Source organism: Mytilus edulis, chromosome 1, assembly GCF_963676685.1.
Source record: "Mytilus edulis chromosome 1, xbMytEdul2.2, whole genome shotgun sequence".
NCBI lineage: Eukaryota > Metazoa > Mollusca > Bivalvia > Mytilida > Mytilidae > Mytilus > Mytilus edulis.
The window spans coordinates 13718626-13744697 of NC_092344.1; the positions used below are offsets into that span (position 1 = coordinate 13718626).

General features: G+C 32.8%; 1 protein-coding gene across 3 annotated transcripts; it reads right to left on the reverse strand.

Annotated features, from left to right (window-relative positions):
* Nucleotides 1-10812: 10812 nt before the first annotated feature.
* On the reverse strand, nt 10813-16598 carry LOC139524526 (protein CLN8-like). Of its 3 annotated transcripts, none has more exons than XM_071319369.1 (2): nt 16476-16598; nt 10813-11797 (listed from the first exon to the last, which is right to left on the reverse strand). In XM_071319369.1, the coding sequence occupies exon 2, from the start codon at nt 11781-11783 to the stop codon at nt 10944-10946; it is 840 nt and encodes a 279-aa protein (XP_071175470.1). In that variant the 5' UTR covers nt 11784-11797; nt 16476-16598; the 3' UTR covers nt 10813-10943. The 3 variants fall into 3 exon arrangements, with proteins under 3 accessions (XP_071175470.1, XP_071175479.1, XP_071175461.1); XM_071319378.1 differs by lacking the exon at nt 16476-16598 and adding an exon at nt 14906-14924; XM_071319360.1 differs by lacking the exon at nt 16476-16598 and adding an exon at nt 14024-14130.
* Nucleotides 16599-26072: the final 9474 nt, after the last annotated feature.

The following is a 26072-nucleotide window of genomic DNA, read 5'->3' on the forward strand; positions in this document are numbered from 1 at the left end:
TATCTTGCTTACACAATTATATCAGTGTTGACTTTTGGACATTACATTTGTCAGTTTATCAACAAGTAAGGCCGTGTGTACCCGATATTCAACAAATTCTGTACAATTATGACAACCTGAAGCAAATCAAATCAAATCAAATATATTTTATTGTCAATTAAAGACGCCCGTTACAGGCAGAATAATCACAAGTTAGATTTGGTACAATTTAAATGATTACAATGATTTGAATGGAATCAAATCTTTGATTACAATGTAGAGAAAAGAATAGACACACACTAATGTATATTTATAAAACACTGTATCCTGTTTCAACTTTAACCAATACAGTGATCCTAAAAATATAGGAAACTGAATTTAAATATTCTGGTTTTCCCCTGGTGCGTTTATAGTCCAGCAGATAGGTGAATAATTGTGCACTTTGTGTTAAAAGCATAAAATTTTGTAGAAACATAATTTGGACCATTCTAAACAAAATTAGATATGGAGGCAAGGTTGATTAAATTAAAATGGTTACCCAGCAGATAGGTGAACAATTGTGCACTTTGTTTTAAAAGCATAAAATTTGGTAGAAACATAGTTTGGACCATCAGTCTAAACAAAATTAGAGATGGAGGCAAGGCTTGATTTTATCCACTTCTGGTTTTATCATCAAAATGGCGGACATGCATTTGATAACTGATTAATGGTTATTCAAATCTCAAAGCTGGTAGCCAAAGTTTGCTGTGTAGACTATAATATTATTGTGTATTCATGGTTTGAAATAATGTATCATTTCTTTGAAACCCTCGGGGTATTTTATTCAGAAATTTGTCACTTCCGGTAAAAAATATCACAAGTAAACGTAATTTAGAGACAAAATACATATGTTTGATAAAGCAACCAACAATCAATCATCAATCATATGTTTGATAAAAAAAAAAAGCAATGTTGTCCAAAAAAAGGTTAAATATCCTTGACCATTTATATTGTTCGATCAAACATCAGCATAACGAATCGTTCGATTAATTGCATAATAGTGGTGTCGACATTCAGAGTACTCACATGGGTTGCGTCCAATATTGTAGCGGCTGCAAAAGGCTACGTAGATGTATGACTATTGAACGTGTAGCTAGCCTAGCTGCAACATAGATATAGATAGCAGCTAGACTAGCTACTCGTTCAGTAGACAAGCATCTACGTAACTGCTACTATATTGGACGCAACCCTGGTCTCTCATAACGGTGTATACTCTTGTGACACTATTCAATACTATTAATGTATCCCCTGTTCTTTTTTTTTTTTATCTTAACCAGCGATCTATGCCACAGTGTCGAATACAGTGAATGCATGGAAAACAGGCAAAAAAAAAGTTAAAAAGTTAGCAAGCTCATGAATTAAAATGTATACGAAGTGGTTTCCAGTCCCAAAGCAACTCATAAATATCAGCTGCATTGTCACAATGACATGAAACAAGTACTAATACATCGGTAACAACTGTAGCAATAATTCTCATCTCGAAAATGTGTTCATCCATCTGTTAATTTGACAGAAAATGAATGAGCTCTGTTTTGTTTTTATCTACACATGAGAAGCTCTATCAGTTTCGTGGTTAGCATGATTGCCTTTGACAATGTCTCCTTGTACTGTCAATCTTTATATTGTCTACAATAGTTACATCTTGTCAATGGTTCTAAAAAGTAAAATCACAAAAATACTAAACTCAGAGGAAAATCAAATCGGAAAGTCCCTTTCCTATTCAACGAACGACGAATAGTATCAACAACTGCTGAGGGAGCTATATCTTTTATTGGTATACAGAACAAGCAGTTCATTGCTGTCTTCAAGAAATTGATTTCCTATCTCTTCTACCACAGAACCTACATCAATGATAAACGACATTTGAGCTCTTAGTTTCTGGTCGTGGTCAGTTGTGTTCTCTTCATCAAGAAATCGATTTATGATTGTCCCTCTGGTATCTTTAGCAAGTCTTGCCATTTCTTGTCAAGCTGCCATCCATCTTCGAAGGGCTAATGCGTTATCTGTTAACAGTGCCTCCATCCGACTTCACAATATGTTTATTTCATGTGTTCTGTCAGACAGTGAACCATTATTTCTAAGTGCGTATGTTTCTTTAGATGCATGAGGACGGATCTTTGGAGAGTTAAAGTTAAGGATTCGTTTGTAGCTGTTAAATATAAATATCCAAGCAATCGTTAGTGTATCCTGCTTATAAGAGTCGGTTGTTATATATTGTCCATACAACAACATACTAACAAGAGCTACAAGAGATCTTGGAACATAATTCTCCTCTCAGTTCACTGGAAAACTACTGTCAAACCAAAATGTAACAATAAACATGTCGCTGCGAATTATGGTTGCTGCTTCATAAATTTGCATTTAGTTTTAGTCAAAGGCATCATCATCTGCTTTCTGAAACGAGGGTTCTCTATTATATTTGAAAGCAAGTTAATTCTCTTTCGCTTGTTTTTGTTCCTGAATATCAGGTAAATAAGCAAGCATTAGATATAAGAAGTTGTATAAGTGCCATTGAGACAAATCTCCATCCAAGTCAAACATGTGAAAGCTCTCTCACAGGCAAACAACCCATAATTTTAAAATGTAAGAAGTCTATTCTTTTATCTTGAATTATGAACTCTGTCTTCAATGTCAACATCTAGATTCCTTATTCGCTTATAGAAAAAAAACCTGACATCTTGAATCCTGGTGCTAAATATTCTTCGGTTATGGAATCTTCATTGTAGCTGATGATGTCAGCTAATGCGATTCCATGGCTTATTCGTGCGTTCCTCCTTATTCAGTCTCATCTTCAGTAGACCCTTTTGATGCCTGTCGATAAAGATAAGCAAGGCATTTGGCATGATATTTCGTTTCGTGTACAATGAGGTCCCCAGCACTGAGCTTCTCTAATAAAGTTGTGTACTGAAGTATTTGTACACATTGACGGTGAGGGTGGGTTTCCAGCTCCGATTGCCTGTTTTTTTACATATCATCTGTATCCTTTTGATGTCTTATTTTAGCTCTCTTTAGTTCTGTGTTTAGATGGCAGGTCTTATACCATGTGGCATTATATATATATATAACTTTACTAAGTTTCTAATATTTGTTTTCGAACAACATTTAAATTATAAATTAAATTGCTCACTTGATTAAAAATGTGACTATAATGTGCGAAGCAAGCCCTGTGTAAAGTCAAAAGCTAAAATATAGAGTACTGTACAACAATGAACGGAAGAAAAAACAGTTGTCATTTTGTCATGGCATTTCTCTTTCGCTTTTCTTACTTTCTAATTCCCTGATAACACAAAAAGATTATCTTCAATTTTAAATCGTGCATCAAAATAAAATCTAAATGAAAACAGATTGGTTCATATCTTAGATCTAGCAGTGTAACTATACACAATAAACGGTATCAGATGCCGCTTGTTAAACCACAGAATGCAATTTTATAAACTGACGAGTTTCAATACGACACATATTTTTACACTTTTCTATCTAGATTTTAACTTAGATAGTACTTTGTTTTCATTTTTATCATTTTATTATCATGCTTTCTTTAATTATACTTTCAAACTTCAAATGCGTGTTGTATATGCAATAATGTTACTTCCATTGATCGTAGCTGGACTTTAAATAAACCTTTGCATCTTTGGTTATGTTTTATTATTGTTCCTTATAGTGTATCTCCCCCTTTTATGGGCAAAATGTTAAGTTCAGACAAAATTTTGTGTTGTTAGGGATATGAAAATCAAAGCGAGAATGCTAAAATGCAAAAAGTAAAGAAAGCAGAAGTAAGAAACAACACCATGACCAGCACAATGAAAAACCTTTGTGAACATTTATTCGTTAGAGCGGTTACATCTTGTTCAAGGGTATTGTATCAAAGCGATAGATATAACAAGTGCAAACTACAAATGACATAATATGTTGATAAACACATCACTGTCAAACCATAGATATAATAGCCATGGTCAAACCATAGATATGATAGCCATGGTCAAACCATAGATATGATAGCCATGGTCAAACCATAGATATAATAGCCATGGTCAAACCATAGATATAATAGCCATGGTCAAACCATAGATATAATAGCCATGGTCAAACCATAGATATAATAGCCATGGTCAAACCAACAGCTAACATTTACAGTTATCATTGTTCGATACTTGTGTTAAATTGGTTCATGTTATCATGGAAGTAATATAATACTTCCATGATGTAATCCTGTAGACGTTCTGACATTTTCAATGATTCTTGTCCTGGCTTTGTATAGTAATTTGGTCTTATTTGTTGTTTTAAGGTAGATAATAAGTATAAGACTTTTTGAGACAGAATTTTCTTATAATTTGCAAAATGAAGATTTTAAGTGGTAGTTGTGCTTTTTTCATAAATATAATAAACAGTATGGGTCACCGTGCTATTTATCAAGCTAAACGTCGTTGAAAATTAACTTATTTTGATTAGATTGTTAATGAAAAACACATGTGTGTGCTTAAAAAAATTTCTTTGAGATAAAATTTTGAAAAAAATTGTGAGAAGATAGGTTTTATTGTATGTTTAAAGAAAATAAAAAGAAAAAATGGTGTCACCGAACTTGTTTTCTTGCTACATGTGAAAATTTAAAAAAAATCCCTATTAGTCCAGTATAAATATTTTGGATAATACAAGAAATCACCAAGTTTTCTTTATATAAAATCAGAAAATAAACAGTCTAACCACAAAATTGGAAATCTGTCTCCAAATTTGCAGATTTGGGCAAATAAATAGACCGATTTTGTACTGTAATTGTACAATCTAAGATGGCGGTATACAATGAATCTACCTTACATGATATATTTCTGGCTATTTTGAGCCACAACAGGATTGCAGCATGCTGGCAACGAACCTCAAGTTGAACATGTTGAAAGATAATTTAGGATTCTGATTTTTTTTCGAGCCAAATGTAAAACATTCTCCATTTCCATTCTTAATTTTATTATTAACACATGGTATGGGTAAAATCTCTTTGTTCTTACTGTGCTATAATCTGGATAATGCACAGCAAAGGTGTGCATTAACTACCTCAGATATACTGCACAGTTCAAATCTATCGTTACCTTTAGGGGCGGTTCCTAGATTTTAAAAGGGTCGTTATTCTATCAAATTAAAAAAATATATCACCGAGCGTAGCGAGACTAAAAACAATATTGACGATTTTAAGGCAAAACACGATAATTTGTCCAATCCTTGGGTGAACGACATGTTCTTCCTCACCCCCGAATCCACCATCTGCCTTGAAATTACGACAAAACTGAACTTTGTACAAACATCGTAGTTTCAGAATAGGAAAAAAGAAAGGTTTCTCATTCCTTTTTTTCATCTTAGCTTGAACATAAAATGTTTCAGTATTATATTTTGCGTACAACATAAAACTTAAATCAGTGTTTTAAAGTCAGAAAGAAAGTTAAAACAATGTTTGGTAACTTCCGCCAAAAAAGAAATGTATCTAAGAACATCCGAATAAAAGAAATCTGATTTGGACTAGTTTTAGATTCAATGGAATTTATAACGACTTCTTGAACATCTATTCCCCATATTTTTGGATCGAATTTGAAGGGGGTCATATTTAAGTTTGTTTTAAAACAGGGAGATTAGCTAGAGATCAATCAGACTTCATTTAGATGGACTTGTCAGTAGATACAAAGAATTTGGGGGAGGGGGAGTAAAAGATTGAAAAGAGAAAGGTATTTTCTGTTTATTAAACATTTAAAATTTAAAATATAACATCTAATTCTTCCTCGGTTTATCTTTCTCTGTTAAAAAAAATGGGAATAGATTTAATAGAAACATTAAAAAAAAATCTACCATTAAATTGCAATTTTACAATAAGTCTAAACCTAAAAAAAAGTTATCAATTTAAATCTTACCAATGGAAGTCGTATTTTCCCCTTTCTTTACCCTACAATAAACTTTCCTAGGATCCGTGGATTGCGGAATATCGTCCACATATAAAACGTTCACGTAAATTAATGACGTCATGTGTTAAAACAGTTATTGGCCAATCAAATCGGTATATAGAATTTAATCTGCACGCGCTCAGGATGACCCTTTAACCCGAACTCCTACGTCGTTCGAGTTAATAAGGGTCACCTGAGCTGTGCAGATTAAATTCTATATACCGACTTGCTTGGTCAATAACTATAACATATAAGGTGCCCCATATTTATAGCAAACAAGAAACACAGTTGGGTTCCATTGGAATGTCAACTGACAAAAATACACTTATAACAAATATGTTGTCAATCATCTATCAATTTTTTTTAGCTCTCTCATTATGAATATATCAGAGTAAAATTTTATATCACATAATTCAACAAGAAAAATTAACTTGAACAAAAACAAACTTCAAGATTATCTTTATTTGCATTATTGTGAACGGTTTTATGTATGATAAGTTGATTGGACGAATTTTTGGTTCGTTTATATACTGTTCACCTTGGTGTAGCCTACAATTTTTGTATATGGATTTTGTAGAGATCGTGCATTCCTTCATATTAAACTTGTATTTATTAACCTTTTTATCTTTATTATTGTTGTTTTGAATTCTATTTTTATATTCTTTCTCATACTGGTAAATAAAACTGACCTAGATTGTTGTTGGGGGTAGGAAACATAAATCTGATTGGAGAAGGTGTCCACAATCAGTACCATTCTATGATGTTTGTTGAATTGTCCACGATCAGTGTCAATCTAATCTGATTGCCATTGTACCAGATCAATACTAAATTGTGATCTTATCTGATTTAGAAATTGTGTTAATTTTAAGGTTATTTAGTAAGCTCACTTTAGAGTTGGTCTGTTAAGTTACCAGATCAAATATGTTTTATTAGGCGAAGAGCTTGAAACCTGATATACAATGAATGGACTTCAATTTTCAGGATTTTTCTTTATAATTAGTGGTTTGTTTGGTTGTCAATGATCTATCATTTGAGGGAAATTGTGTCCTCTTTCTTTACACGGGATTTTCATCGAGACAGTAAAATGTTGTCATAAACATGTGGTAATCTTAGGGGTCTATAAGGTCTTTTAATTTTACTTTTTAGCTAACCTGGCCGAAGGACCAAGTGAGCTTTTCCCATCACTTTGCGTCCGGCGTCCATCGTCCGTCGTCGTCCGTCGTCGTTGTTAACTTTTACAAAAATCTTCTCCTCTGAAACTAGTGGGCCAAATTAAACCAAACTTGGCTTATAACTCAAAAACCAAAGCATTTAGAGCAAATATGACATGGGTAAAATTGTTTATCAGGTGAAGATTTATCTGCCCTGAAATTTTCAGATGAATTGGACAACCCGTTGTTGGGTTGCTGCCCCTAAATTGGTAATTTTAAGTAAATTTTACTGTTTTTGGTTATTATCTTGAATATTATTATAAATAGAGATAAACTGTAAACAGCAATAATGTTCAGCAAAGTAAGATTTACAAATAAGTGAAATGGTCAGTTGACCCCTTTAGGAGTTATTGCCCTTTATAGTCAATGTTTAACCATTTTTCGTAAATCTTAGTAATCTTTTACAAAAATTTTCTCCTCTGAAACTACTGGGCCAAATTAATCCAAACTTGGCCAAAACCATCATTGGGGTATCTAGTTTAAAAAATGTGTGACGTGACCCTGCCAACCAACCAAGATGGCCGCCATGGCTAAAAATAGAACATAGGGGTAAAATGTAGATTTTGGCTTATAACTCAAAAACCAAAGCATTAAGAGCAAATCTGACATTAAGTAAAATAGTCTTTAGGTCAAGATCTACCTGCCCTGAAATTTTCAGACAAATCGGACAACCTGTTGTTGGGTTGCTGCCCCTGAATTAGTAATTTTAAGGAAATTTTGCAGTTTTTGCTTATTATCTTGAATATTATAATATTGTAAACAGCAATAATGTTCAGCAAAGTAAGATCTACAAATAAGACTTCATGACCAAAACTGTCAGTTTACCCCTTAAGGAGTTATTGCCCTTTATAGTCATTTTTTAACAATTTTCTTAAATTTTTGTAAATTTTTGTAAATTTTTACAATATATTTTCCACTGTAATTACTGGGCCAAGTTCATTATAGATAGAGATAATTGTAGCAAGAAGAATGTCTAGTAAAGTAAGATCTACAAACACATCATGATCACCAAAACACAATTTTGTCATGAATTTATCTGTGTCCAATGTTTAATATGCACATAGACCAAGGTGAGTTACTATAGTGAGGAGATTGCTCATACATATGTGTACAAACATTCTAATTGAAATGTTTCAAAATGAAATCAATGTAGAAGTCTTGTACAAGTATATTTTTCTTATATGCTGCAAAGTTGTAGACCTCAAACAAATATGTAAAACGAAATAAAAGTACAAGTACATTATTCTATGTTAAGATGATGTTTCGTGATGGGACACGTGATTGGCTATACGTAGGGTCAATACGTGGACTTTCTTGTTTTATCGCGAGTCCTTAAATATGAATGTTTACTCAAGTATTTTATCATTTTGTGAAATATTTTAAATATCTTTAATGCAATATCAAAATTATATGTTACGTTCGTGTTCACAGCGAATTTATAAAATCATCAATACTTAATTTCAGCCGGACCTCTAGCGTCCGAAAGTTGTCATATATGTTTTGCAGATCTACCACAACAGTTTTACTATCCTAATAGCTAGCTTTCTGTAGTTGTGATTACATTTGAACCCTGCCTTAAAATTTTATGCCGTGTTTTTTTCTTTTTTAATTTAGTGGTTGTCCTGCTGGTAGCTGCACTGTTCATGTATCTCATTTTGTGTTTTTGTTTTATAACATATGGTCTAGATAGACAAAAAGATGTGGCGTTTTGGGGTTTGTTTGTTGTTGTTGTTGTTGGTTTTTTGGGGGGAAGGGAGGGGGTGCACGTCAAATTTGCTTTATTAACCCAACCACAGTGTGTGTCTGTACCCAGACAGTCTATCTTGTCCAGGTGTTGCTCGTTGCTAATTATGTCTGTACGTCTGCTTTTCGGAGGAGTCAGTTGTTCGTGTTGAAGTGGTCTATTGTACAATGTGTACTGTCCAGTATTTAAGGTGATTTCTATTATCATTAAAAAACAATATCTAACGGGTTTTAGATGTCCAGAATTCTTAATGCCATACTATGACCTGCAGTTGTTACATCATTTTCCTCTGGTCTCTGGTGAAGGGTGGTCTCATTGACAATTATACATTTAGTGGCCATTGGTGGCATTTTTGTGTTTTTTGCCCTTTGGTCGGGTTGTTGTCTCTTTGAAATATCCCCATTTCCATTCTCAATTTGACATCTAATCTATATAATTACATAACGCAGAATCTTACATTCAATCAATATCATTGATCGTGTGGTTTTGAGGAGAGATATTTCCAATTTAGTTCCAAAAGTATCCTTTAGTCGCTAGCTGGTGTCTCACTATACAGTGGACAATCAGCATCTTAGTAACTGTTCTCATTAAGTTCTTCATGGAGGTATTTCCAAGACACGATGCAGTTACGTGATGGATGGGGGTATAAAGCAAACGTCGATATCGTCATTATCGACATCAGTTGTATCTGGGTTTGTCATGGATTTCATAAGCAAAAATCGATATCGTGTCGATATCAACGATATCAAAATCTGGGTATGTCTTGTCGTGTCATTGATGTTTGAGGCAAACATTAATGTCAGTTCGATATATTGTAACGATATTGACGATATCGACATCTAGGTATGTATTGACGTGTCATAGATGTTTTAAGCAAAAAACCAATATCGAGTTGATATCATGTCGACATTGCCGATATCGAGTTGATATCATGTCGAGATTACCGATATCGACATCCGGGTAAATCTTGGACATAGTAATTAAAAAAAGTAATTGGATAATTATGAGTGCTCGTATAATAATTTACGCGTAAAAAATGAAAGCTTTTTTTTTTCTTTTATTGCACTGTACAATACAATGGATCATTGGCCCAATATTATGTTTTGAATGAAACGAATTATATAACAAACTATCCATTTACTATAATCAAATACCATTTCATTGTCTTCCTACCACTTAATACAGTTATATATAATATACATCCTTGGCTTCATTAGGTTTAACCATATTCAACTTTCAGAATATCTTAGAAGAAAAATGAAGAATAGATTCATCTCACCAATCAGTTTGTTTCCTTGAAATCATTTTTTTAATTGCCTATTCACGTGCGTGTTTTTTTTGTACATTTATAATGATTTAATAATGAAAGTTGTCCATGACATACCTTTAATAGTTTCTTTAATTATTCTTAGTTTTGTTCAAAAGTTTTCGTCTTTAGGTAGTTTAATCTACATCTCTTTTCCAATTTACATATATTCTCCGAAAGTTAAGTTTTTTTTTAAAATAATTTTCTAAGATTGAGACAATAAACCTCCTTTGGATTATTTATAACAGTGGTAAATTTTTCAGATCGAGATAAAACTCAATAAATCAAATAATTGAAAGGTCAAGTAATCGCCATACCGTTTCTGGGCTAAGCAAATGTTCCTGTCATAATGTTGAGGGGGTTCGGAGGGGTCCTGATCCCGAAATCCCGAGGTCCCGAATTTAAAAATAAAATAAATCCCGACATCCCGAAATTCGAAAAAAGAAATAGCAGATCCCAAAAGGGTCAATCTCTAAATCCCGAGCTTAAAAACACCCGATCCTGGCGTCCCGAAAAAAAAGTTCCTACCCCCTCCCACCCCACCCCTAATGTTCGTGAAGTGATGTACATATTAGTATTGAAAAAGTTTCTGTAAAACAAAAGAAAGTAATGATCGTAAAAATTTTATGAGAATGCATGTACTTTTTTTATTTGAAACAATTTATTAAAACAAAACAAAATGATAACAAAATTATTTGTATATAGTGTCAACTTCCTGAGTATTTCTCACTTACAAATCAAGTTTATGCCGTTTTCTTTTCAACAGCACCGTTCGTCATACGAGTTTTGTTTGACTCTTCAAAGTTCCAATCGACGGGCACGATCATTTGTTGCGTTTTTTTGTATGTCCAGTATGGTGTCATGACGAACGTGACCAACGTCAGCTGAGTATAGAGCATAATAAACAATGCCAGTGGCATTGCCTCCCATATTCTGTCCCAATGTTTAAATGTTATATACCACAGAAAGCATTCAACCACCGACCGTAAATGGAAAGTGTGAACCAATAGGAACTGATTTGCTTTCCATAACAAAGTGTCTGCCTTTCCAACTTTTAACACTGTCCAGCATATTGCAGAAAATGGCGTGCTCATTTCTAATATAAGTCCCTTTGTTCCGAAGCAGTGACTACTTTCAACGATCATCAAAACACTGTATCCAACCAGAGAAAGCCAATGGTGCAGGTTTAACAGAAAACTGAACTTCCGGTATATTATGTCCGAAATAATAATTGCGGAGCATTCGAAAATAAAAAATCCTACCGTAACTGTCAAGGCAAAATAACTTGTCGGAGTTGTAGCGAAAACAACATCTTTCTCCAACTCTTCGTCCACAAATATAGCCCAGATTCCAACGATAGTACAGAAAATACCATATATTGCACGGACAACAGCTAGATTCCAAAAGACTTTTTCCTTTTTAGTAAGATTGTTATAAGTACGTGTACCACTTCCAAATACGTGAGAAAAAATGTAAAGAAGTGAGTAGAAAATGAACGATGAAAATATGAAAGTTAGTTTAACAGACGTCTTTCTGTAGTCCGCCTCTGCTAAATAAGGATGTATATACTCCACCAAACCCATGGCTGACGTAATATCTGAAATTAATTAAAAATAGCTTGCTTAAAATTATGTACAAAATTTTCCGAAGTTTATATATTTTTTTAAGCCTTCCTGTATTCATTTAAGATGTTGGATGACTGCCGAGTTCATGTCTGTAGACCTGATGTAGCAATTGCTGTATACATATAAGTTTAGCGTGATCAACCGCTTGATATTGCATTGTGTCCTTTAACATGTCGCTTTTCTGTAAAGTTGTGTTGTTTGATTTCTTGTTTCATTGATTTGTACTCTTATCTTTCCTCCATAAGAATGTATGTAGAGAATACATTACTCTCAATAAATAAACACAAACACATAAAACAAACCTTAAGAATGAATAAATATCTAATCCATATTGTAACACTGAGAGAGACCAATATACAATGACGTATTCCACTATAACATAGTTGATACAAGCACATGTACCCTACAGACACTTAATAACAATATGTACCCTACAGACACTTAATAACAATATGTACCCTACAGACACTTAATAACAATATGTACCCTACAGACACTTAATAACAATATGTACCCTACAGACACTTAATAACAACATGCACAACTATAATAATACATGTACGTCAATCAATATGTAACACAATAATAAAATAGATTTATGTTTATGTATACTGAAGAAATTAATTACAATGTCATTCTATGTATGAGGGGGAGGACAGGGGTAAGAGAGACAGGGAGAAAGGGGGTAGGAGAAAGGAGAAAGGGGATGGGAGAAAGGAGAAAGGGGTAGGAGAAAAGAGAGGAAGGCTGGGAGAAAGGAGAAAAAGTTGGAGAAAGGAGAAAAAATAAAATATCTCTCCTTTAAAAAATAATCTAATATATCAAGAAAAAAATATCTCAAAAGGAGATGTTTTATTCTAATGGGAGAAAGGAGAGCGGGGTATGAGAAAGGAGAAGAGGGTGGGAGAAGGGAGAAGGGTACCCCCCTGTCATCCCCCTCATGTATCTTTATTCTCAATAAACCATATACATAGTTATAGAAAAGACAATAATGTACAATGTTTACAACAAGACAGAACAAACACACAGTTGCTAACACAATATATGAAGTCCATTTTAGCCAGAAGCACCTGTGTTAATAATCTAGATGAATTAATTTAGCATGGTTTAATCAATTCTGAATTGCGTGTATTTGACAATAGTTGCATTTTTTAAATAACAATGTGACATATAATGTTTCCTGTTTTCTTCAAAGTCTAAATTTACATTCTAATATATAATGCAATTCATCGCCAATATCATTCTTGTTCCATAGAAGACAAAGTCTTTTGTTTCTTACCATATTATTCCATCTACCGTGTTCAAAAGGGAGCTTGTGATTTGTGTCCGAATGGGAACGTTAAATCCGATGCCTCATGACGTGAAGAGAGGCGGGCTGTTGCAAGGCAAGATTTCTGTCCCTATCCATTATACTCTCATTTCTCTCATTGCTCTCGTAATGAACATGCAGGCAATATTTACCACTGGACGTTTAAGGGTTAAGCAACCAACAATCAATCAATGATCAATCTCATCAGATTTTAATCGAATCTAATTTAAATTAATAACTGTATCCGTTTACTTGTTTACAGTTTGTTCCCAAGAACTTCAAAATAACCTTCTTTTCCAAAATAATCGTTAAAGAGTTTGTAATTTAGTGCTTTTAGCAAGTTATCAAGTAAAGAATGCCGGACTTGTACAAACTTATATTTAAGTCTGAGCAAGGAGGTTATCTCATATAACCTCCTTGGTCTGAGTTTGATGAATGAAACTAACAATATGCAATTTATAAAAGATTGCGTTTCCCACACATTTTGGATACCACAATCGTTTAGAATAGTCTTTATTCTGTTTAGTAATAATAAATTATGTTGCTGAAAACATGGTCTAAGTCAAAGCATCGGAAAGGTAATTCGTGTAATGTGTTTTCGAAAATGTATTTGACTTGTCTTTTGTGCTGAAACTTTACTTGTGCATTGTATTTGCGAGTCTTTATTTCACTTTGTGTTTAACTGTCTATACAAGAAGAGTTCGAGTAAAACAATCTTGTTAGAACAACCAATAGAAGACTACAATGACATTAATAAAGTAATTTTTAAAAAATAACAAAAAATTAAAAGAAAATGTAAACAAAAATATGAAAAAATGCAGAAATTAAGATACAAAATAATATTTCTAAAATGGTTAAATGAATTTTGTTTGTGAAATCAAAGACTTACTGTGTTTGACGTTTCGCAGAATTTTTTAATCATTTACTTGTTGGTATTTTGATCACAAGGGCTTGGATGAAGATCATGTGACAACTAAATACCTTTGAACCTGGAATTATCGAATGGCTATTTTAATCACACCGTAATTCATGATTAAGTTCAGATAACAGCAGATATTTTTTTTGTTTCGTTATCATAAGGACGATCGATAGAAATTGGGATTGTTATCATTAGTTTATAACATGCTTATTTCATGACTTTTATGTTGAACTACCAGAATTTCATTTTTTTTTAATTTGATAACGAGTGGCATAAATGGTTCACATTGACATTTTTTACATGTCTAGTTGCTATCAAGAATGCCTCCCCTTCTGACTTGAAATCTTGATCCTACAAAAATCTAAATAAGTTTACTGGGGCTGTCAAAATATGATTTTCAGAACTCTTATTACTGAGCTAGCAGTTGGTAAGAATGGATATTTCCAAATAAAAAATTCAGAAAAACAGGAATTTGATTTAAGATTTGAATATATTTAAAACTTTTAAAGGCATTTTATTTGAACATTTCCTTGCCATAACCAAATATTATTTCAACTAAAAAGCCGGAACCAAAATACACATTGAAAATTTTCTCACATGAATCACGTAAAAAAAATCACCCGAGATTCACCTTATACGAGTTTACACATTAAACTCACATTAAAGTTTTCATGTGAATATCACGTGAACTTGAGATTCATATGAATCTTGCCTGGAGTTTTTCATATAAATTACACGTGAACTATACAAAAAGTAATTGGTATTTTCAGGATTTAAATAAAATTTGAAATTTTAATGTTATTTGAATTACAAAAATAAGATAATGTCTCGTTAAAATATTACATGACTTACATTCACAATCTCAAACAATTCCTGCCTTTTCTTTGCACTGTTGTGTCACCTAATGGTTTAACGCATTTTTTTAAATATTTCCCAGATTATAAAAAAAGTCCTTGCATAACTTAAAACTGACCCAAAATTAAATGCTGAAAAATGAAATCATGCACCAAATATAAACATTTAATTTACACTGACAATGAAACGTATGCATTACAACCGAATGAAGATCATTAGAGCCTTGAGCAACCGGACGCTTGTACTTAATCCGGAAGAAAGGAATTATCATTTTCTTACATATAGGCCTACTTTGACATTGAGTGTTTTATATTACCGGGAAAAAGTGACTCTAGGAACTTTTGCTATACTTTGCAAAGTGTGAACTCTCGTTTAAGTTGAATATGTATACTATCATAATCAGAATAGTGATCTATCTTTATTCTGCCAATTATAAAATCTATAATACTAAAATTACGAGGTCCAATTTGTCAGCCGTCATCGGGTAAAAACGACAAATCAAAGAATTCAACTCTATATATAACTAATATAGGACAATGGTGTAGATTAAAAATTACACCACTCCAGACCCTTTTGTTTTCCACATAATTAATATTGCCAATAATTAACAAGTTCCGGGTCGAATCCGATACCGATACCAACAGTATATTCACCTGTTAGCTATTACCCTATCTGTACGTTCCGCATTTGACAGGCGCACCACCAAACGGTGTATTTAGGATTTTGCTATATACACGGGTCATAATCAAAGGGCTGACACTACTAAATTCAATCATTGTCAAATTGTTTCCTATTGTAGTTGTATTCAGCAATCAGCAAGACTTTCTAAGATAACTAATATAGGACATTGCTGTTGATTAAAAAATACTCCATTCCTGGATAGCCAGGACTTTTTGTTTTCCAAATAATTAATATTACCAATAATTGATAAGTTCCAGGTCGACGGGTTCAAACAGAAAGATTTGAAAGCAGAGAAAACTATGTATCTTATAATCGACATGACTAATAATAATTACTAAAATAAGGCTTAGGCATAGTTATATACTTTAATTATTAAAGTCACGGACCCGCGATATCACGGGTGTGTACTTGTTGTATATAATTCTTAATGACAGTGAACAATATCACTTTAATTAAGAGTTGTTTGTTAAGATTGTTCTTGTCTATTTACTATTTTTTTTGATAATTGTTATGAAGAAGATTGTACTCAGGACTTCACATTGAACACGGTTAAAATAATTCCATGCGGAATTAATGAATCATTCATCGCTAGTCCCAGAGTCTCAAGAGTTGGTTTGCACCAGAGTTTCCTATTCAGATTTCCATGAAACCAGTCACCAAGCCAGTCACTTTTATTCAACGTACTTGTTCGTTGTACAATCAGGAGCATCATGTACAGTTTCAGTAATAAGACTTAGAGGCCATTTAGTCAGTCTATAACAAGTGACCCATTTTCCCCGTTGACAAAATCAATGAACAACAGGATTTTTAAAATGTGCGGTATCAATAATCTCCTTTTTTTTAAGGTGCTAAATGAAAATAATAATAAATTATTGTTTATACTCACACTTAATGAAAACACTTGCTACATATATGAAATCACAACGTAATACCTGACAATAATGCGTTTATCAGGTTTTATGTTATCTCCTTAAATTGAAAATCTACATTCTAATAATACAACAGTCTGATTGTAAACATGGTTATCATATTGTTTGGGGTTGTAAACTTATCTTTGGGTTATTCAGTCCAAAAAAGGTGCACGTGTACCTTAAACGATAACCTATTTTACAAATAACAAATTTTGAATATCAAATACCGGTATCAAAGATTGTTTTGACATTACATTTGAAAACTAAAAACGTCTTGAATGATGAAAAAACAACAACAATATACAAACAAACATTATATAATTTTACGGTTTCGTCCGAGAATGTCTGATAATAAGAGAAAGAAAATAGAGGTGGATAAAATAAAAATGACCATCGTCTTTGCTGTATGTGCAGTCGTGTTGTAGACAATGTCTCTTGTTAGTTTGAACACTTTGTATAGGTATAGAGAAGGGTTGATATCTCCAAGAAACATGTCTAACGCCACCGCATGTTTGCGCTTGTCCCAAGCTAGGAGCTTTTGGCCTTTGTTAGTCTTGTATGCTTTTTTTTAATTTTAGTTCATTTATATGTTTTGGAGGAGTTTAGTGTGATGTCCGTTTTCACTGAACTAATACACTTTTTTTTTATTTAGGGGCCAGCCGAGGATCACCTCCGGTGCGGGATTTTATTGCTGGGTTGAAGACCCATTGCTTACATTCGGCTGTTGTCTGCTCTTTGGTCGGGTTGTAGTCTCCTTGACATATTCTCAATTTAATTGACTTCGGAGTTCGTTTATGCATACTGCTGACATTCGTAGACTGAAAAATGACTGGCACGAAAATAAATTTTAAGGAAAGGTGTTACAAATTAATGGAGAACTGTAGATTATGTGCCTCCTATTTGATAGTGATAGTGGAGTAAAACATTAATTCAAATTAGTTTTATTTCTGGTCTGACCTTTTGAACCTTCATTAAGTTACATGTATCTATATTAACAATACCCTTGAGTTTATCGGAAGATAAATAAATCTCGTCTGGGTAAATACGACATATATTTAATTTGCTTACTCATCTTAAAATATTACAACTGGAATAAAAATACAAAGATGACTTTTTAACCCGAAGCACTCAATACTTACAGGTTTTCCCTGCAACCCGGTTGTTGTATGGTATTTTATGTTTAGTCTAACGCCGGGTTTGCCTTGCTATCGCAGTGTTATTTTTTTTTAATTAAAAAAATTGTTAAATATATCTAGATATTTGTATATGTCCAGATTGATAAAAAAAAACGTGGAATGTGTCAAAAATAAACAACCTGAGAACAGAGCGGAAAAATGACAAAGGCCACCAATGTGACTTCAACTCAGCGTGAAAATCCCACATCCAGGGCGGGCTTCAACTAGCCCCTATACAATAATGTCTACTATAGTTAGAAGTGAAATGGACGTCACACCAAACTCCAAAACATATATGAATAAACCGAAATAAAAGAAACACACAAGATTAACGTAGGCTAGAGGTTTCTTACTTGGGACAAACGCATAACTGCGGCGGGGTTAATATAAAAAAGAAAATGTGGTATGATTGCCAATGAGACATACACAAGAGACCAAATTACACAGATGTTAACAACTATGGGTCATCGTACGGCCTTCAACAATAAGCAATGTCCATACTGTATAGTCAGCTATAAGAGACCCCGATATGACAAATGTAAAACAATTCAATCGAGAAAACTAACGACCTAATTTATGTACAAAAATGAACGAAAACAAATATGTAACACATCAACAAACGACAACCACTGAATTACAGGCTCCTGAATTGGAACAGCCATATGCAGACAGAATGTGGCGGGGTTAAACCCTCCCCTAGCCTGGGACAGGGTGTAACAATACAGGGGCGGATCCAGCCTTTAAAAGGTTACACGCCATTATTCCGACAGCCCATTAGTCCGACAGCCCATTGGTCCGACAACCCATTAGTTCGACAACCCAATAGTCCGACAACCCATTGCTCCGACAGCCCAATACTCCGACAACCCATAAGTCCGACACTTTTCAAGTCAAATATCAGGGTATCAGGGTAAAATAAAATTTGTCTGTCTGTATATTATTACGTTTATTTAATAACAGATTTTAAGAAATAACTACGTATATGTTACATAAGACTAAGATAGTTCGAGTACTTTCTATATACTCAATTCGAAATCTGTATATATACAGAATAGAACAGAAAAGAATATTTCATTTTCCAAATTACAGGGTATTAAGAGCATATACATAAATCAAGACCAACCAGTGATGGTGCGAGCTACTGACGATACCCCGCTTAAATATTTCGGTAAATAGCCGAAAGTTGTTGATTTGTGAATCTGAAAAGCACCAGACAGTATAACGGACTTACATAAACATTGAAACAAAATTTCAGAAATCATTATTTTGTAGTTTCTGAGAAAAATATGACGAGAATTTTCAACTTGGCTATCATTTGAGTTATAAATCTGAAAACGCATCACACGATATAGCCGACTTCAACATGTTCAATAAACCCTGAAATCGGAGCCTAAACAAAATAGGAAAAAAGAAAAAAACTTACACATTGATATCAAACAACATTCAGTATCAATAGATATAGGAAGATGTGGTGTGAGTGCCAATGAGACAACTCTCCATCCAAATAACAATTTACAAAAGTAAACCAATATAGGTCAATGTTTACCCATACACACAAGATAGATGCATAGTCGGAATAATGGGTTGTCGGAGTAATGGGTTGTCGGAATAGTGGGCTGTCGGAATAATGGTTGTCGGACTAATGGGATGTCACCGGATCGGCCACTGCAGTACAACATAACGTCCGTCTGGCAAGGTTTCTGTAAGTTGCCCAAACTTTCTTAATATATTGGTCTTCGTTAAATTCGGGATTAGGTTGCATTCTCAGATAAAAAAAGCGATATTTCAATTATGTTTGGTGTATGGAATTATTGTAAGGTGTACATATCGGTCTGGCAGGATTTATATGACAGTACCAGGCCAAAAGTATTCGTCACCTTCATTTTTTTGGTATCTATTCGTATAAAAACACATTTTTTAACAAAAAAATGTTTTGAGGGCATTTATGGTTGGATTTTGATCAACAAGGCCTTAAAAGTTGTAGAATTGTCTAAAGTATGTTTGTTTATTTGGTAATAGTTTTGTCCTCAGGTGTTTTTGTTTTCTCTTGATATGAACACATACAATAATTTTTTATAATTTAATTTGGAACTTGACGTTACGCGCGATGTTCGTACCGCATTGAAAATTCGGTGTAGTAGGCAAGATGCAAGTCCAAAATATATAATTTTGTGATATCATATACATTGCTATTGTACGTATTTTAAAAAATAACAATTTTTAAAATAAAAACGAAAAAAATAATTGTTGAAACTATGTTTTATGCTGCATGTGACAAGCTTCATTTTTCAAAAACGGCGAATTTTAGGTTGTCCCGCGTAACATATTTCATTTATTGTAACCACTAAACTATGATTTTCGTCAAAACTATTTAATATTTTGAAAAACGTTTTTTTCCATTATTTAACAGAATGGTTCCTTCAGTCTTTAATGCATTTTTTATGACGTTATGATGACGTCATAGAAAAAAAACTTGTTCCATACTACAAGGGCAAATCTGTCCCACGGGGAAAAAAATTGGGATTCTAGTTTTGAGAAACAAAAAACATTTATCTAAAATGAAAAAAGATTAGTATTTGTATTCACTACATCAATGTTAATTTACTTAATTTTATGAATTTAAGGACAAATATCCTGAAAAATGATATCTGATAATTTATGAGCGATTTTTTACAGGCTTACAAGGTTGTCGCATCACCATTTTTTGACGTAAAAACTAACTCAACTCAAATTTACGTCTATTGTTTGCTTATAACTGCTCTTATACTGTTAGAATTTATGATTTTTTTAAATGTTATTTTTCTTAATTTTTCAAAAAACTAAAATACATCAATTTTCGATAAGTAGTTAAAAAGCACCGTCGATTTTGCGGAGTCTTACAAGATTGTCGCACTTGCTTAAAAACAAAGTTTTAGTCGAATTTTTGGTTTGAACGTTACGAAATATCCGCGACGTTGTGTTACTCTTACATGTACGAACATCGCGCGTAACGTCACTGAATATAGGCCTATAGCGAATTTCTGGACAGAAAATAATATTTTGTGTTTAGGTAGCACTCCACAGTTAGAAAATAAAATTAAAAATGAGCCACAAAATGTTTTATCATCTCCTATTCCTGGATTTCTAATACATTAACCTAACTGTTTGTGTTGTACATGTGCATATGTATGTAATCAGTATATTCCATAGATTTGATTTTCAAAAGTTAAAAGAGTGAAAATTAATTCCTTTTATGTGTATCCATGGCAACATTCTGCATTTATTTACCATAAAATATTGCAAAAAGGGGGGTGGACATGTCACATATCCCCCCCAAAATTTGGATCAAACTAGAATTTCAATGCCTTTGAGTGATACCTTTTTAGAAACTCTTTTCATAAATCTTTCTAACGATCAAATAAAAAATGGGTGTCTTTCGCCTCATTTTTTCGTAAAATCCAATCACAAAGTTCGTGCGATAAAAAGTTGGAAAAAAACATTACAATAATTGCCGGACCAATGTATGGTAGGGACATGCAAATACGGACTGTCATACAGAAAACAGCCTATATTACATACATTACATAATCTTGATGTTCATATAAACCCAATACAAAGGCTATTTTAATACTCAGCTATCCAAAAATGAATTTTATTGCACACTAGCTCTCATATTTGAAAAATCCACAGGGGCCAAAATGCGAAACTACACACCTAACTGTGGAGTGCTACCTTAAGGTGAAATTTTTCCCCTCCTGCCTCAATTTTTATTATATTTTCTATGTTCTACTAGCTGTTACGATGAAAAAGGTACCTTAGTTTTTAAAATTGGTTCAGTATTAAAGATTTTATGAAGGTTAGCAGTTGATGTTGAAACGCGACAAAAAGTGATTTAAAAATAAATGCTGGATCATAGTGAAAAACTTCAAGTCTGTCTCATTTTTGGGGTAAATTTCTAAAACTTTTCCCATTATCTTATTTAAAATCATAAAATTACCTTAAAAGAGGACAAATTGTACAATTTTTAGGTATTTGAAAGCACTTATAGGTCAATTTTGCTGTAAATAGCATACCTAACCTTGGTTTAGAAGCCCTCAAGCAGGGTATAAATTTCTAGCAGTACTGGCATCATTAACTTTAATTAATGCCAAATTATAATATAAAATACTGCTAAAAATGTTTATTTGACTTATTCGCATTCAAAAATATAAAGCGATACATTCTGAGGATATCATATAAAGCGCAATCTTTGGTTACATTGGCGAAGCTAATGGAGTACAAATTTAAGACCGCAACATGTCTAAGTGTCAAAATGTGTATATTTGGTTGCTAAGGACAGTAAACAATAAAATAAACATAAATTGCATTCCTAGCAGATTTTTTACCTTCAGAACTAAAACAAGAACATAAAAGACTAAAGATTTGTGGTAAATTTTATTTTAAAAAGTGCATTTCTGTGCTTTCTGATGTGCCATAAGGTAGCACTCCACAGTTAGAAAATAAAATTAAAAATGAGCCACAAAATGTTTTATCATCTCCTATTCCTGGATTTCTAATACATTAACCTAACTGTTTGTGTTGTACATGTGCATATGTATGTAATCAGTATATTCCATAGATTTGATTTTCAAAAGTTAAAAGAGTGAAAATTAATTCCTTTTATGTGTATCCATGGCAACATTCTGCATTTATTTACCATAAAATATTGCAAAAAGGGGGGTGGACATGTCACATATCCCCCCCAAAATTTGGATCAAACTAGAATTTCAATGCCTTTGAGTGATACCTTTTTAGAAACTCTTTTCATAAATCTTTCTAACGATCAAATAAAAAATGGGTGTCTTTCGCCTCATTTTTTCGTAAAATCCAATCACAAAGTTCGTGCGATAAAAAGTTGGAAAAAAACATTACAATAATTGCCGGACCAATGTATGGTAGGGACATGCAAATACGGACTGTCATACAGAAAACAGCCTATATTACATACATTACATAATCTTGATGTTCATATAAACCCAATACAAAGGCTATTTTAATACTCAGCTATCCAAAAATGAATTTTATTGCACACTAGCTCTCATATTTGAAAAATCCACAGGGGCCAAAATGCGAAACTACACACCTAACTGTGGAGTGCTACCTTAAGGTGAAATTTTTCCCCTCCTGCCTCAATTTTTATTATATTTTCTATGTTCTACTAGCTGTTACGATGAAAAAGGTACCTTAGTTTTTAAAATTGGTTCAGTATTAAAGATTTTATGAAGGTTAGCAGTTGATGTTGAAACGCGACAAAAAGTGATTTAAAAATAAATGCTGGATCATAGTGAAAAACTTCAAGTCTGTCTCATTTTTGGGGTAAATTTCTAAAACTTTTCCCATTATCTTATTTAAAATCATAAAATTACCTTAAAAGAGGACAAATTGTACAATTTTTAGGTATTTGAAAGCACTTATAGGTCAATTTTGCTGTAAATAGCATACCTAACCTTGGTTTAGAAGCCCTCAAGCAGGGTATAAATTTCTAGCAGTACTGGCATCATTAACTTTAATTAATGCCAAATTATAATATAAAATACTGCTAAAAATGTTTATTTGACTTATTCGCATTCAAAAATATAAAGCGATACATTCTGAGGATATCATATAAAGCGCAATCTTTGGTTACATTGGCGAAGCTAATGGAGTACAAATTTAAGACCGCAACATGTCTAAGTGTCAAAATGTGTATATTTGGTTGCTAAGGACAGTAAACAATAAAATAAACATAAATTGCATTCCTAGCAGATTTTTTACCTTCAGAACTAAAACAAGAACATAAAAGACTAAAGATTTGTGGTAAATTTTATTTTAAAAAGTGCATTTCTGTGCTTTCTGATGTGCCATAAGGTAGCACTCCACAGTTAGAAAATAAAATTAAAAATGAGCCACAAAATGTTTTATCATCTCCTATTCCTGGATTTCTAATACATTAACCTAACTGTTTGTGTTGTACATGTGCATATGTATGTAATCAGTATATTCCATAGATTTGATTTTCAAAAGTTAAAAGAGTGAAAATTAATTCCTTTTATGTGTATCCATGGCAACATTCTGCATTTATTTACCATAAAATATTGCAAAAAGGGGGGTGGACATGTCACATATCCCCCCCAAAATTTGGATCAAACTAGAATTTCAATGCCTTTGAGTGATACCTTTTTAGAAACTCTTTTCATAAATCTTTCTAACGATCAAATAAAAAATGGGTGTCTTTCGCCTCATTTTTTCGTAAAATCCAATCACAAAGTTCGTGCGATAAAAAGTTGGAAAAAAACATTACAATAATTGCCGGACCAATGTATGGTAGGGACATGCAAATACGGACTGTCATACAGAAAACAGCCTATATTACATACATTACATAATCTTGATGTTCATATAAACCCAATACAAAGGCTATTTTAATACTCAGCTATCCAAAAATGAATTTTATTGCACACTAGCTCTCATATTTGAAAAATCCACAGGGGCCAAAATGCGAAACTACACACCTAACTGTGGAGTGCTACCTTAAGGTGAAATTTTTCCCCTCCTGCCTCAATTTTTATTATATTTTCTATGTTCTACTAGCTGTTACGATGAAAAAGGTACCTTAGTTTTTAAAATTGGTTCAGTATTAAAGATTTTATGAAGGTTAGCAGTTGATGTTGAAACGCGACAAAAAGTGATTTAAAAATAAATGCTGGATCATAGTGAAAAACTTCAAGTCTGTCTCATTTTTGGGGTAAATTTCTAAAACTTTTCCCATTATCTTATTTAAAATCATAAAATTACCTTAAAAGAGGACAAATTGTACAATTTTTAGGTATTTGAAAGCACTTATAGGTCAATTTTGCTGTAAATAGCATACCTAACCTTGGTTTAGAAGCCCTCAAGCAGGGTATAAATTTCTAGCAGTACTGGCATCATTAACTTTAATTAATGCCAAATTATAATATAAAATACTGCTAAAAATGTTTATTTGACTTATTCGCATTCAAAAATATAAAGCGATACATTCTGAGGATATCATATAAAGCGCAATCTTTGGTTACATTGGCGAAGCTAATGGAGTACAAATTTAAGACCGCAACATGTCTAAGTGTCAAAATGTGTATATTTGGTTGCTAAGGACAGTAAACAATAAAATAAACATAAATTGCATTCCTAGCAGATTTTTTACCTTCAGAACTAAAACAAGAACATAAAAGACTAAAGATTTGTGGTAAATTTTATTTTAAAAAGTGCATTTCTGTGCTTTCTGATGTGCCATAAGGTAGCACTCCACAGTTAGAAAATAAAATTAAAAATGAGCCACAAAATGTTTTATCATCTCCTATTCCTGGATTTCTAATACATTAACCTAACTGTTTGTGTTGTACATGTGCATATGTATGTAATCAGTATATTCCATAGATTTGATTTTCAAAAGTTAAAAGAGTGAAAATTAATTCCTTTTATGTGTATCCATGGCAACATTCTGCATTTATTTACCATAAAATATTGCAAAAAGGGGGGTGGACATGTCACATATCCCCCCCAAAATTTGGATCAAACTAGAATTTCAATGCCTTTGAGTGATACCTTTTTAGAAACTCTTTTCATAAATCTTTCTAACGATCAAATAAAAAATGGGTGTCTTTCGCCTCATTTTTTCGTAAAATCCAATCACAAAGTTCGTGCGATAAAAAGTTGGAAAAAAACATTACAATAATTGCCGGACCAATGTATGGTAGGGACATGCAAATACGGACTGTCATACAGAAAACAGCCTATATTACATACATTACATAATCTTGATGTTCATATAAACCCAATACAAAGGCTATTTTAATACTCAGCTATCCAAAAATGAATTTTATTGCACACTAGCTCTCATATTTGAAAAATCCACAGGGGCCAAAATGCGAAACTACACACCTAACTGTGGAGTGCTACCTTAAGGTGAAATTTTTCCCCTCCTGCCTCAATTTTTATTATATTTTCTATGTTCTACTAGCTGTTACGATGAAAAAGGTACCTTAGTTTTTAAAATTGGTTCAGTATTAAAGATTTTATGAAGGTTAGCAGTTGATGTTGAAACGCGACAAAAAGTGATTTAAAAATAAATGCTGGATCATAGTGAAAAACTTCAAGTCTGTCTCATTTTTGGGGTAAATTTCTAAAACTTTTCCCATTATCTTATTTAAAATCATAAAATTACCTTAAAAGAGGACAAATTGTACAATTTTTAGGTATTTGAAAGCACTTATAGGTCAATTTTGCTGTAAATAGCATACCTAACCTTGGTTTAGAAGCCCTCAAGCAGGGTATAAATTTCTAGCAGTACTGGCATCATTAACTTTAATTAATGCCAAATTATAATATAAAATACTGCTAAAAATGTTTATTTGACTTATT